The 13,413-nt window shown below is 35.4% G+C and overlaps 1 protein-coding gene across 1 annotated transcript; it reads right to left on the minus strand.

The window, feature by feature from the left end:
• Positions 1-261: 261 nt before the first annotated feature.
• Positions 262-5,288, minus strand: Gcg (glucagon). The gene is made up of 4 exons (XM_026393130.2): positions 5,197-5,288; positions 3,523-3,684; positions 1,708-1,845; positions 262-409 (listed from the first exon to the last, which is right to left on the minus strand). Exons 1-4 carry the CDS (start codon positions 5,286-5,288, stop codon positions 262-264), a joined length of 540 nt encoding a protein of 179 aa, XP_026248915.2.
• Positions 5,289-13,413: the final 8,125 nt, after the last annotated feature.

Here is a 13,413-nt window from a genome sequence, read left to right on the forward strand (position 1 = left end):
TCACATCTCCATGTTTCATTCATATCTGTGCTTCTAACTCCCATAGGCAGTAAAGGTTTTTGGAATAAATGAGTTAATGGATAAAAAATTATAATGATGAAAAATAGATAGAATGATGTTTTCTTAAATAATTTAAAAATACAAAATTTTATTACATATCAGGAGAGTCAAATTCTCCTTCACATAGGAAACAACTTGTAGCAGTATGATGATCAATGATTATAAAAGGTTTAATGCTTGTCAGAATTAGCTAATGAGCTGTCACCTGTCAGTGATTTTGGTCTGAATCAGCCAGTTGATGAAGTCCCTGGTGGCAAGGTTATCAAGAACTGTGTTCATTTCATCTGAGAAAGAGCCATCCGCGTGTCTGCGGCGGAGTTCTTCAACGATGGTAACTTCTTCTGGGAAACTAAGAAAACAGGGCTTAAAGTTAGTGTTTGGATAGATATTTTAAATAAATGTGTATGGATTACCTACTACCAGCAACATGTGTGAGGGTTGTTGAGAAGTTCAGGAATCTATGTGTAGAGGGCCTACTATTGAACTGGGATACTGTGTGAGCTGGTGACTGATGGAAAGGTAGAAGGTTTCAGAGTGGGGATTTGAAATCAAGTCAAATAATTCTATGCCCTTTTTAAAATTCCAGGTAGTTTCAAAGATTTTAGCAACACAGAGCTATTGTTGAGACTGTTAACTTGTCTACGATTCAACAAGATATATCACATTTTATAAAAGCAGCAATTGTCAAGATAGCTTTGCAAAAGGCAAGTATTAAAGGTTCCAATTTTTCTCTTTTTCTTATTTGTCATAGTAGAATTTTTAATATCCCTTATAACACTATTTAATATGCTCAAGAACAACTATTTACCATTGGTTTTGCAAGTTTGGTTGCTAATGTTTTAAAAATTAGCCACATAATATTTCCTTTTTATCTTAAGATCTGTATTCCAAATTCAATTTAAAAATCAGTGTTGAACATAAATTTCATGTCTCTTATATTTCAAATGCTAATAAAAAATAGTCACAAAGAGTGTAGGGGTCCTTTGTGGTGTAAGATCTAAGCAAGTAACTAAAGATCCTAGTTCCATTTTCAATTTTGATTTAATGGATATCTATATGATAATCCTATCAAAAACTAAGTATGTGTTTAAATATATGGACATTTCTGTACCCTGAGTGTCATTTCATTAGCATTTTATGTTTGGTTGTTTTTAGTTTTTATCACACACAAATCCAAATATCTGCTCATACGTGAATATATGTTGATCACATATGTATATATGTAACTACTTCAAGTCAAGTTTTAAATATAAAAATTTTATTCAAATAATGAAATATTTTAAGTTTTCAGTACTATGTGTTTCTTTTCCTTATCTTCAGCTTTCCTGGGACAGTACTCATTTAAATTTGTTGTCCTAGTGAGGTTTTCAAAAGCATAATGTTTACTCTAAAATGTTTCTGTCCTCACCTTGAAAGTCAATATCCAATTATACATGATAACAGTGGAGAATAAAAATGTAGCCTACTGTACTCATTATTAATGCCTGTTGCAAAATTTTTATATTAATCCTTATCAATATAGGTTATAGTCTTAGTTGATAAGACTAAACTAATTGCTTCTTTAATCCAGATCCATATATAGGTAACTATACTATTAAATTTTCTGCATCAAGGAAAAAAATGTCAGATAAGAATGTACAGACTTACTCTCGCCTTTCTCGGCCTTTCACCAGCCAAGCAATGAATTCCTTGGCAGCTTGACCTTCCAAGTAAGAACTTACATCACTGGTAAAGGTTCCTTCAGCATGTCTCTCAAATTCATCATGACGTTTGGCAATGTTATTCCTGAAAGAAATGTGAGTGAAGTTGAAGCTTTGTCTCTTTGGCAATATGGTTCTCACTTACAAGCAGTGGCAACCTCAGGTTCAGGATCTGATGAACAAGGGGTTTAGTGAGTTTGGGAGATTCTGGTGGCTGGGGTTTCATTTTGAAGTTATATTCATGATCTGGATTGAAAACTGGTGGGAGAGGGCCAATGGCACTTAGGAAATGACCAAAGCATGACCTTCCTTCCCAGTATACCTGTTCTCACCTCCCCTGCTCACCTGTGCCATTGCAGATGAAAGCTGCATTATTTGTTACTTTATTCTCAATAGATATAGGCTATCCACTGTGCTTTGCTACTCACCAGCAAGTTAGGTATTTGTTATTAGTATGTACAGGGTCATCATTAGTTGATTGGTTCAAAGGAAAGCAAAGGACCATCTCCAAATGTCATGGAAAGAATCACACAGTATGGATTAAAGAAAATGTGTGATCTGCTAGGAGGAAAACAAGGAAGATAATCCCACATCAGGCACAAGTTTGTGCAGAGTCCTCTGGGGAGGAGGCATCTACTGCTCTCATCTGTCCAGCATGCATTTTGCCTCCAGAAGGTTTCATCTTAAACATATAGCAAACACCGGAGAGTGAGGATTGTTATATTTTAATTTACCAAGTTGTGGCATTTTCATACAGAAAAAGAGGACAGTGTTTTTCGTTTGTATAAATCTGTGATTTCTCAGATTTCTTGGTAACTCTACATGTAGTCCTCGACAGAGATGTCTTCCAGTAACTCCCCTGACCTTGATGGCCGACTTTCCTGCAGTTGGACCCTCCCATTTAAGGTTAACTTTGGTTGACAACTCTATGTCTCCTGTTTCTCCTACTTGCTTGTGCTCTTTCTTCTGCTCTCACTCCTTTCTTCCTTCTCCTTCCATCCAGACAAATCTATGTCCTTTTCCTGATTCTTAGATTCCTTCAGCTACTTTGTATGCATAACTCCCTTCCCCTTATGGGCCATCCTCCAAAGAAATTGTGAAATTCTACCATCTCTGTGAAACCCATGTGGATAATTTTCTCCAGTAGCCTAGGAGCAGCAAAACCCCAACACTCATCAAAGAAAATCCAACATTAAAATGTATGCCTTACGATAGGTTTGTGTTCTTATTTGCCGCCTTCTCTCTTTATGCCGTGCAGCTAGCTAGGCTGTAATTTTAAATGCATATCTTGGATTTTCTTTTACAAGAAAAGGAATGCATCTGTTTCCATTCCTTACCATGATTAACTTGGCGGGGGGTGGGATCATTTTAATGTGATCACAGCCATGGGTTTGAACCCCAAAAGGGAGTATGGAATTTGCTCTCTCTTTTGTCAGAAATTAAATTCCTAACCTTGCAGATCCACAGAAATTCATGTTCAACTTTAGGTAAAAGTGAATGAGAGTACATATCACTAAGACCACAGATGGGAAAATAAAGTCTATGTGCCCTTGGGATGTGGGTAAGGCATTTGGAGGGGTGAAGAGTGAGACACTCAGACGCCTAATACAAAGGACAGTCTCTCCAGCTTTGAAAATAATCAAAGTTGAAAGGGCTTCTGGGCATTACTAGAAAAGTACGATGACTTTAAAAGGTCATGAAAAAAATTTGGACATGTTTCATACATTTGTGAATAAAATTTGGACCAGATTTAGACTCTGACCTGTTTCTCTTGGTATTCATCAGCCACTGCACAAAGTCCTGGGCACGCCTGGAGTCTAGGTACTTGCTGTAGTCACTGGTGAATGTGCCCTGCGAATGACGCTTGTCTTCATTCATCTGGTCAGGATCATTTAGGGGGTCTGTCTGTGAAGCCGGGAAGGATCTGTGAAGAACAGAGATAGGTGTATCACAAGACTTTCCACATGAGCCATTCGCAGCTATTTCAATAGGTATTTCAGTGAGACCTTTGCTTCTCATGGGAATCTCATAGTTGAATACATTCTTATTCTGAATTCTAGTAACAGGTTTCTTAACTGACTTCATTAATTTTCTGAAATGGGATCAAATAAATCCCTTTTCAGCTAATGAATCTACTCATGGTAATGCTAATAATGACAGAAAAGAACAGTGACTTGAATATTTTAAAAGAGTAAAGAATCACAAATCATTTGTTTTGGTTAGCACATTTATGTTCCCAAGCTTGTTTTGAATATATTAATACAAAAATATAGCTCAATCACCTATTCATGTGGTAGCTAATGGTGGAAGAAAGAAAATTAAAAGTTCAAAGACAGACATGAAAAAAAATCACTTGCTAATTTGAAACTATATAGTGGATAATTCTTATGCCAGTAATCAACAGTTGGTTGGCATGGTAAATATATGTGGAACTATTCAATGGGATTGGTACCCCAGGAATAGAATACTATTTTTACCTGTCAAATTAGCAATGATTAAATATTAGGGAGAATAAAATATTTCTATATTGCTAATGGCAATGCACATGTATATGGCTTTTCTGGAAGGAAACAGCAAGATACTAAAAAAGGTTTAAACTCATTAAAACCCTTGAACATAATAATTCTTCTACTACAAATCTACCATCAGAAAATAATAAGAAATGCAGGAAAAAGTGTATATGCAGAAATGTTATTTGTAGTACTCTTCACGAGAAAATTTGAAGATCTCTTTAAGTGTCCAATAGAAGAGAAATAACTAAATAAAGGTTGAAAATTTCTTGGGTGAAATAGTATGCAACTGTTAAGTATCATAAGTTTAATAGATATTCTAATGATAGAAGAAAAAGCTAACAACACAATGTTAAATGAAAAAAAATATGTTACAAAACCATATAAGTAGAGAGATATTTAAATACAATATACATAGAACCCAAAGCAATATACCACTTTTCTCTATTTTGAATAGTTTTCTTTGGATAGTGGAATTTTGAGCACTTAAGTTTTTTTTTTTTTTTTTGCATAGTTTTCAAATTTTCCATCATGAACATGTATGATTTTTACAATTAGAAAAGAACAATGTTATTTTTAAAAGGAGTAAAAAGAGAAAAGAGTTAGTGAGAATAATTAAAATAATCTACTGTGCAGTACATGGATAATGAATGGATAGATCAGATTGGATCATCTGAAGAATTCAAAGAGCTGTAATTTTCCCTGAAGATGTTTTTCCGCGTCCCTCACCCCTTTGATTGTGAAACAACACATATTCTGATCCATACTCCAGAAAAGACTGTCTTTATCACCATCATACTATAAAGCATTTGAAAACTATGGAGGATATATGCTCTTAATTCCAGAGATCCCACTCGCCTGTCCTGTTCTCCCAGTCTCTCTTCTAACCACAGTACTATGTTACTTAAAGTGTAAGGATCTAATACCTGGTTTTCTCCTCTGTGTCTTGAAGGGATCGTTGCCAGCTTCCTTGCACCAGCATTATAAACAATCCGGCCACAAAGTAAATGTTCTTCATCTTTGCTGCCTGTCAGGACACAGCAGGGAGTAGGGAAGGAAAGGGCGGGGGGGGGGGGGGGCAGGCAACTCTATATAAACATGTCAGGCCAGGGGAGTTAGATTTCCACTCACCAAATATTATAAGAAGAAAGAAAAGCTAATCTGATCAATTTTATTCTGATTATAATTCTATCTTAATTCCAAATAATTTTAAAATTTCCCTAGATTTTTAGAGGCAAAAAGAATATATATATATATATATATATATATATATATATATATATATATATATAAAATGTGCTCCTTCATTAAGCTTTTTCATTAATGTAGGACACTTCTGTTAATGATTAAAAGGCTCATTTCCAGACTTGAAATAAAAGATGTCCACAATAAACATTTAAAATTCCCACTGTAGATGATATGCCACATATGGTTAGCCTGAATGGCACCTTATCCATAATGCCACCCCCTTCACTATCAGTCTGGCTTTCAATTAATAGTCCTTCACTTCCAAGCATTTACATTATACTGCATTTCAACCATCTTAAAGCAGCCTCAGGCTACAACTTGGCATACCAGCTGTCGGTTCAGATGTATTATTCATTTATATTTTAAATAGTGTAACTTGGTCTAGACTTTGTAATTATAAAGCGGCCAACAGATTTGAGGTATTTTAGGGTGCTTTGACCTGTTCTAAATTAAAGGGAAAAAATCATTTTAAAGACAAGCAATTTGCAACAAGAACTAATGCTTCTGGCAACTTGAACAATCACAACTAAGAAACTAAGAAATTAGTATCATAAAGGAAATTAGTGCTTGCTTCTGAAGTCTCAGAAGTCCCCAGGTTGTTTCATAATTGGATTCAGTCCAGGACATAACTTTTCCTGTGGGTGACACCAAAGCCCTAATTATAGGACACACCGGACTTCTTATCCTTATATCATAAGCAGATGCCTCGTGATCCTTATATCACCAGCCCTAAGATGCCAAGGATGTGGTGATGTGGTGTGAATGGGGACAGGCACCTAGGAATATCGGGCAGAATACCCCTGTGGAGCAAGAGCCTCTACTTTCTGAATGGAAACCTCAAGTCCACTATTTGTCATGAACCTCTCTCTGCTTCTTTCAAATTTAACCATGTTTCTTTCTTTCTTTTTTTTTTTTCTAGAAAAGGGGATTTCAATCCAAGATTCATTATGTTTATCCATAAATAAATTGAATGAGTATTTTTAGCAAATGACATTTGGTTTGGAATAAGGATTTTACAAATATTATCATTTTAAACTATCAATCTTTTCTTTAACATTCTTGCCATATTTACTATTTATCTCTGGCACTAAAACACAGAGAGTATAATACCTGCAGAGATGAATTTAGTCTCTGAAATATTTAGTACTTATATATTAGGCAGCCAATTAGACAAAGCAACATAATGGGAATTATGCATTCACCCTTCTTATTCATTAGCATCAAATTACTAATTTGGCATTTTGCCATATTTCAGTTTAACCAGTTGGCAAACCTCAGAAACCTTGCCACCTATTTAGTTAGTGTTGATTATAACTCTCAATTATAATATCTTCAGGAATATTTAAAACTTAAAGTCACCACCTTTTAATATAGAGGATTATACCTCTTTTGGAAAGTTTCATGTAAAAGACTGAAAACTGTCAATTTTAGTTTTGAGTAAACGATTTCCACCCAAAGTCCCTACAGGTTTTGCCATGTCTCCTATTACTTTCTACTGGGGCAGATTTAGATCATGTGGTACTCTACCAATGTGGGAGCTGATGGAACAAGAAGCAACCCAGAAAGGAGTGTTCAAATCCCTATAATGCAATCCTATAATGAGTTCTACTGATAGAACTGCCTTTTAAAATCTCATTCATTCATTTTAGAAGGTTGACAGAATTGTAAAAAAAAAAATAGAGATATTTCACTATTTGAACATCATTGTTGAGAAATTAAATATTGTTATTTTAATATCAAAATTTTATTTAAAATAAGAAACAAATTTAGGATTACTTTCCCCCTCAGTATATAGCCTAAGTGCAGAGTATGCTGCTTTTTGAGAGCAAAATCCAAACAGGAAATATGGTAATAGTAATATTCCCTTTTAGGAAGACTTTTAGACTTAGGAAAGAAGACATTGTATTACATTCCTAAATATATTGATTTTTTAGGCCACATAAATACTTTTAAAACTGGTTGGTTCATAACAGGACCCCAGTATGTACTGAAAAACACACTACTTAATCATTTACTTCCTTGAGGATCTTTGTAAATTTATTTTCTTTCTTTGAGAGTCTAAATAAGTACCTTGATTTTTTTTCTAAAGAGATGTTCTAAAATTCCATTTTAGAGTATAGCTACTTGAGTGTTTATTATTACTATTGGTCCTCAATACCCAGTACCTAATTATTAATTTATGGCTTTAATCATAGCCATTCAAATAAATCCACAATAATAAATGATACTTGTTCTCCACACCAACTATGTTATGTCTTATTCACAAAGAGCTGATTTCATGGACTTTGATTATTTGACAGACATCAGAAATTCAAATATTGGAAAGATGATACTGAAACTGCTCTTTTGGAAAACAAGAGATTTTAATTGATAAGGAACAATTACTGTTATAGCCTCTGTAATGGACACATTTCTGAGTTTAAAAGGCACCTTCTGTTCACACATCTATCAAATACAAGGACAAGTATTTATTTTCCAGAATATTTCTACTTATTTGAACATGCAGTTCTTAAAACAGTTAAGGCTTGTAACAAGTGCATCCATCTGAGTCTTTGTTTTTATTTTCTATCCTCACATAGGATAATTTCTCTGAATCACTTTGTGGCTTCATTTTGTTAAAGTAGGTACAAATATATTTGATATCATATTTTATCTCAATTCTAGCCTGCATATTATTAATAATAAAATCAAATAAGAATATCAAGGCAATTCACAACATTTTGCTCTCTTAAAAATACTTAACACTTCCCCCAAACAGGTTTAGAATTTGATAATCATCCAACATGAATCTTACCTTCTGATGGAGTGGTGTGGGCAGAGCAGGTGGAGAGAGAGTGGGCCCTCTTTGGAACTTTGGGTGTGCTCTGTGCCCTGAGCTCTGCTGTTTGGCATCCAAGTGCTCTGCTTTTATATACTCTCCAGCTGTTTAGCCTCACAGATATTATGCTGACAATATAAATTTCTCATCTGTAAATAATGAGGTTTTGTTACAAATGATTTCCCTCGCCCACTCGTTTTACTCATCTGCATCCTACTGGGACCTCAGAGAGACCCGGAAACTTTTTATTTACTCTTGTGCCTTTTTGTTGTTGTTGTTGGAAATGGAAAGGGCAGTTTTGAAAACTCATTTTCTCGGTCAAGCATGAACATCACTTAAGATCTCGAAAGTGAGTTTGCTATTGAGGAACATGGCCTCAATTGAGGGTCTTACAAGTCCTTCTTTTGCTCCGTAGCCATGATGAATTTGCCTGAATCATCAATCATTCATTCTTCTCTTCAAATAACACATAATTCACTTAAGACATTTCCCCGCTATATGAAATTAATCTGTTACTTTTGTGGGGAATTTGAAAGAGCTTCATTTACAACCTAATGTGTCTTGTTTGAATAAACTGGGTTTGGGCAGAGAGGATAAAGGAAAAAATAAGGACCAAACATCAAATATAGGTGATGTTAATTATATAGGATCTAGTATTTCTTTTTCTTTTGACTGAATATTTAAGGCCTAACTTTACTGATAGGAAGGTGGATCACTAGGTTACAAAAGAATGAGATGTGAGAAAAACTGTTGTTGAAGTGAGATACTTATTGTCATACTTCCAAACTTTCATGCTTTTGCCATATAGGCCCATAGTGATCTATAGAATGTCCCAAATATGATTCTGGTCATATCAGAGAAAAGAAAAAATGCAGAACAATGTGGTCAGACAGCACAAAAACCCATCGGCATAATTTTACTCCTGCTGCTATCAACAAGCTGTGTGACCTTGGTTGAGTAACATTTTCTCTTTGTGCTTCTGCTACTGATTTGTAAAATGAGAGGTGTGGTTAAATGTCCCTTTGAAAATAAAACATGATATTTCATAGACAAAATCATTGCAACATTTCGTAACTAGATTCCACAATTCTAATACAACCAACTGCATTATATGACAATGACATGTATGGAAGTCAATCATTGAGAAGTCAATTACTAAAGAAATATTCCAAATGAGCTTTTCAAATTGTGCCTCAGACCAACTGCTGGATGTAGAGCTACATAAAGGCAATATATAAAAGCATCATGTCAAATTGGGAACCCACACTGAGGGGCTTCTGTGCTGATTAGTGATGGTATGAAGCATTGCTATTCAAAGTCTGGTCCAAGGACCAGCCATCACTTGGGAACTTGTTGCAGATACAGAATTTCATGCTGCCACCCAGAATTACTGAATTGGAACCTTAAATTAAAGAGATACCCAGGATATCCATAGAGCTGTATAAATGATCTATCTCACTTTCTTCACCTGCTTGCTGGTGTTGTGGGTGGGTTGATCTGAGGACTGCTTCTTGGCACTACCAGCAGAGGGGGCGAAAGAGCAGAGAAAGGTATCAAGCCTTAGATCCCTCTGGAGCAACATGAATGCAGTAATGGCTTCAAAGTATGGATTGGCTTAATGTATAATTAAATTGTCCTTTCTCTGACTACAATCTTTATGAGCATAATGGCTATATTTTAGTGAAATGTTTTGACACATTCCGCTTTATTTTTTCTTGGTGTTTTTTTTTTTTTTTGAGATTTACTCATTTATTTACTCCTTTCTCCCTCTCCTTTTCCTTCTCCTTCTCCCTCTTCCTCTCCCTCACTCTCTCCTTTGTCAGACTACTTGTCTGTGGAGCAACCCTCGCTGGGGAGCTCTGTAGCTGGTATACATAAAGCCCCTCAACCCAGCACCAGCATCTAAGTAAGTACCCTCTGCCAACATTTCACTACCAAACACTTTTCTTCTCTTCCACAATGCTTGGTTTCTACTGCTTCAGAAGTAATTATCACAACTTCATTCAGGTATCTTCCTCTAACTTCATCCCCAGTCCAATTAACACTGATGTTTGAGCCCCAACACAGTGAAGATAAGCATTCTGAGAATGAAGAGACATTAAGAACCCAAAGGGAAAGTACACTGCTCTTCATCCTAAGAGTGACAAGTTGGTTTCTTAATGGCAGGTTGTTGTCAGAAATAAAAACAAACATCAAGTGCAATTGGATGTGCAGGTCTTTCATAACTGTCTTAATGCCAGGCTCTACTTGGCCTTCAATGCTCATAGTTACAGTTGTTTGGTTATTTAGATGAGAAGTAGAGTGGTAGCAGCCCTGAATTTACATTACCAATGATACAAAGCTTGTTCCAGAAGCAGTGAAGTTCTGGGTGGTGTTGTCTAAAGTTCTTGCATCAGGAAGCATGGGAGTACCCAAGTTTCCAATGGATATTGCCCCATAAAATCTGGGCTATGCCAATTTGACTTGATGAAAATAATATAAAAAGAAATTTGTTTTATGGAATACAATGCAAAAATTTACATCAATAATAAGATAAAATAAGCTACTTATTCAAAGATTTTTGTGCTTTTTATGATATTTAGTACCAAGGACCTCCCCGAGTTCAAACCTGCACATTTGCACAGAGGCCCACACTGAGAGGGTCTGTGCTTGCCTTAATGCTGTTCATACCATCTTAAATTCTTAATAATTTTTAGACAAGGCTAAATTTTCTAATTTTTTAGACAATGATGTTGCAACATGGCACCACAAATATGTAGCAGGTTCTGCATAGAACCTCACCTCACAAAACCTTAGTTTTCTGTAGTCATTAAAGATACCAAGAATGAAGTGTTTGAGAATGGCAGGATCCACACTCATAGTTCACTCTGGTGACAAGTTTATGGGCAACCATGCATGGTTGGTGAGAGTACAAAGCATTACAAGCTCTTTGGAAATCAATTTAGTAATACTTAGGAGAATTAAAAATACCTCTTTCTGAGCCCAGTAAGGCTTAAGCACTATTCTGAAAAATTATACAACATATATTCCTACATATTTATGTAATGATACAGGTACAATGATCTTTGCCACAGTACCATATATAATAGTAACAAGTAGGACTAATCCAAGAGGCCATCTGTTGATTACTGTTTAGAAAAAGAATGAGAAAGCTCTCTATTTTTCAATATGGAAAGACTTCAAGATATGTTTTTGTTGGAAAAAGAAGGTGCCGGCTGGTTGTCAGAGGAGGCTATCTTTTGTGCTAGAAAAGGGAGGAGTCCAAACATATGTTTATCTACTCATAATTACATTAAAAATTAGAAGAATATACAAGAAACTGATGAAAGTGCTTACCTGTAGCATGCACTGAGGGACAGTGAGTGGACAGGAACAGGGTGCAAAGAATACTTCTCAATGTATATATTGAGAATATATATATATATATATATATATATATATATATATATTTATTGATATATATATATATATATCTTATATTATTGGACAGTTTTGATCATTTAATTGAAATACCTGTTCAATAAAATTGCAGTTTGAAAAGCAACAAAACAACCACTTTGAAAAAGAGGTTAAACTGAATGTACAACTACCCTTTGATCTAGCAATTTCACTTCTAGTTACTTCACCCAAGAGAAATCAATATATGTGTCTCCCAAACTTGTATAACATGTTCAAAGAAGCTTTATTACAATATTTGAAAACTGGAAGCAACTGAACTCTCCATTAGCAAGAGAAACAATAAGCAAACAGTGCTAAGGAATTTATCCCATGGAACACGACTCAAAGACAACAAAAATGAACTAGCAGCAAATACAGGCAACAAAGTGGACAAATCACACAGACATCATGCTGCATGAAAGAAGCTAGACACACAAAGCAACTACTACATTCTCGGTGCATCATGTACAGAGGTTCAAGAACAGGCAAAATTAAGGTTAAAAAAAAAATCAGAGCTCTGGTTGCTTCTTGGAAGAGGATAGGAGAGGATTGCCTGGGAGGGAACTTTCTGGCAAGATGGAAATATTCTATATTGTGATAAGGATATGTGCTGCCAGATTTATCCAATTGTCAAAATAGCAAAGCTAAGATTTGTGATTTCAATTTGTGTAAATTTTACCTAAAAGAAAAAAAAAGGAGTAGTTTTAAAAGAGGAGTATAAAGTGTGATTATAGAAGGATAGAAAATACAGAACACTGATAATTGTTGAGGTTGACTGATGGGTAAACAGGGTTTATTATCTGGTTCTGCTTTCTTTAGGTATGTTTGAAACTTTCTATACTAAAAAGTTAAAATAAAATGAACTACAATAAAATGATTATGAGGATAGAGGAGTGGCACCAATGAATCAGTTATAATTTTTTAAGCTAAAGAGTCTGACCTTTCAGTTAATAAATAGAACGTAGGCAAAGTCAGTCCAGTTCAGAGACACGTGGTGGCAACAGAGCTGGCAAGTAAACTGGAAGCGCAGCACAGGGCCTAGGTCATGGGGAAAGTGGAAGAGTGAGCCACCATTCAGAGGTAATGAAACTCAGGCTGCAGCTTCCTTCTCTGTATTACACAAAGCTCATCTCTGCTACACCTCTGCTCTATATGAGAAATCCACAGAAGGGATCAAACTTTCCTCAAGAGTCTGCAGTCCAGTTTTTATTCTTGGAGGTAACTGCAATATGCAGTGCTCTTTTTTAGGTTAGAACACTCTTCTGTATAACAAGGGTTTTCTGAAAATAGGTGTAAACCTTCAAAAGATTTTTTAAAAAAAAGATCACAGAAAAAAATTATATACAGCATTTGAGGGAAATGTTTGCCTCAACTGAGGTTTATTTTAATTTTAGCTTTGAAGATAAAAAGCTCTGAGTTCACTTAATAATGTCTTTTGAAAATTCAAAACTGAGTCCATAGAATATAATCATCAGATGCCCTCCTTCACATCTCTGCGATGACTTGATGGGCTCAAGTATTCAGGGGCAATAAAGGAAGAATTTCCAGGGGAAGCCAGAGGATGTGAGAAATACCCTTCCAGTGAGATATTTAAGAGTTGGTCCATGACCCATCCATCTGGAATGATTGGAGGAAGCCT

The sequence above is a fragment of the Urocitellus parryii genome, chromosome 1, assembly GCF_045843805.1.
Source record: "Urocitellus parryii isolate mUroPar1 chromosome 1, mUroPar1.hap1, whole genome shotgun sequence".
Lineage (NCBI taxonomy): Eukaryota > Metazoa > Chordata > Mammalia > Rodentia > Sciuridae > Urocitellus > Urocitellus parryii.

What these genes read in the sequence shown, in the direction of transcription:
- Gcg (XM_026393130.2), bottom strand. Translation starts at nt 5,288, where the DNA reads ATGAAGAACATTTACTTTGTGGCCGGATTGTTTATAATGCTGGTGCAA. An exon ending in GACACAGAGGAGAAAACCAG is followed by an intron (nt 3,685 to 5,196) that starts GTATTAGATCCT and finishes TGTTCTTCACAG; the next exon opens with ATCCTTCCCGGCTTCACAGA. An exon ending in AAAGGCCGAGAAAGGCGAGA is followed by an intron (nt 410 to 1,707) that starts GTAAGTCTGTAC and finishes CTGTTTTCTTAG; the next exon opens with TTTCCCAGAAGAAGTTACCA.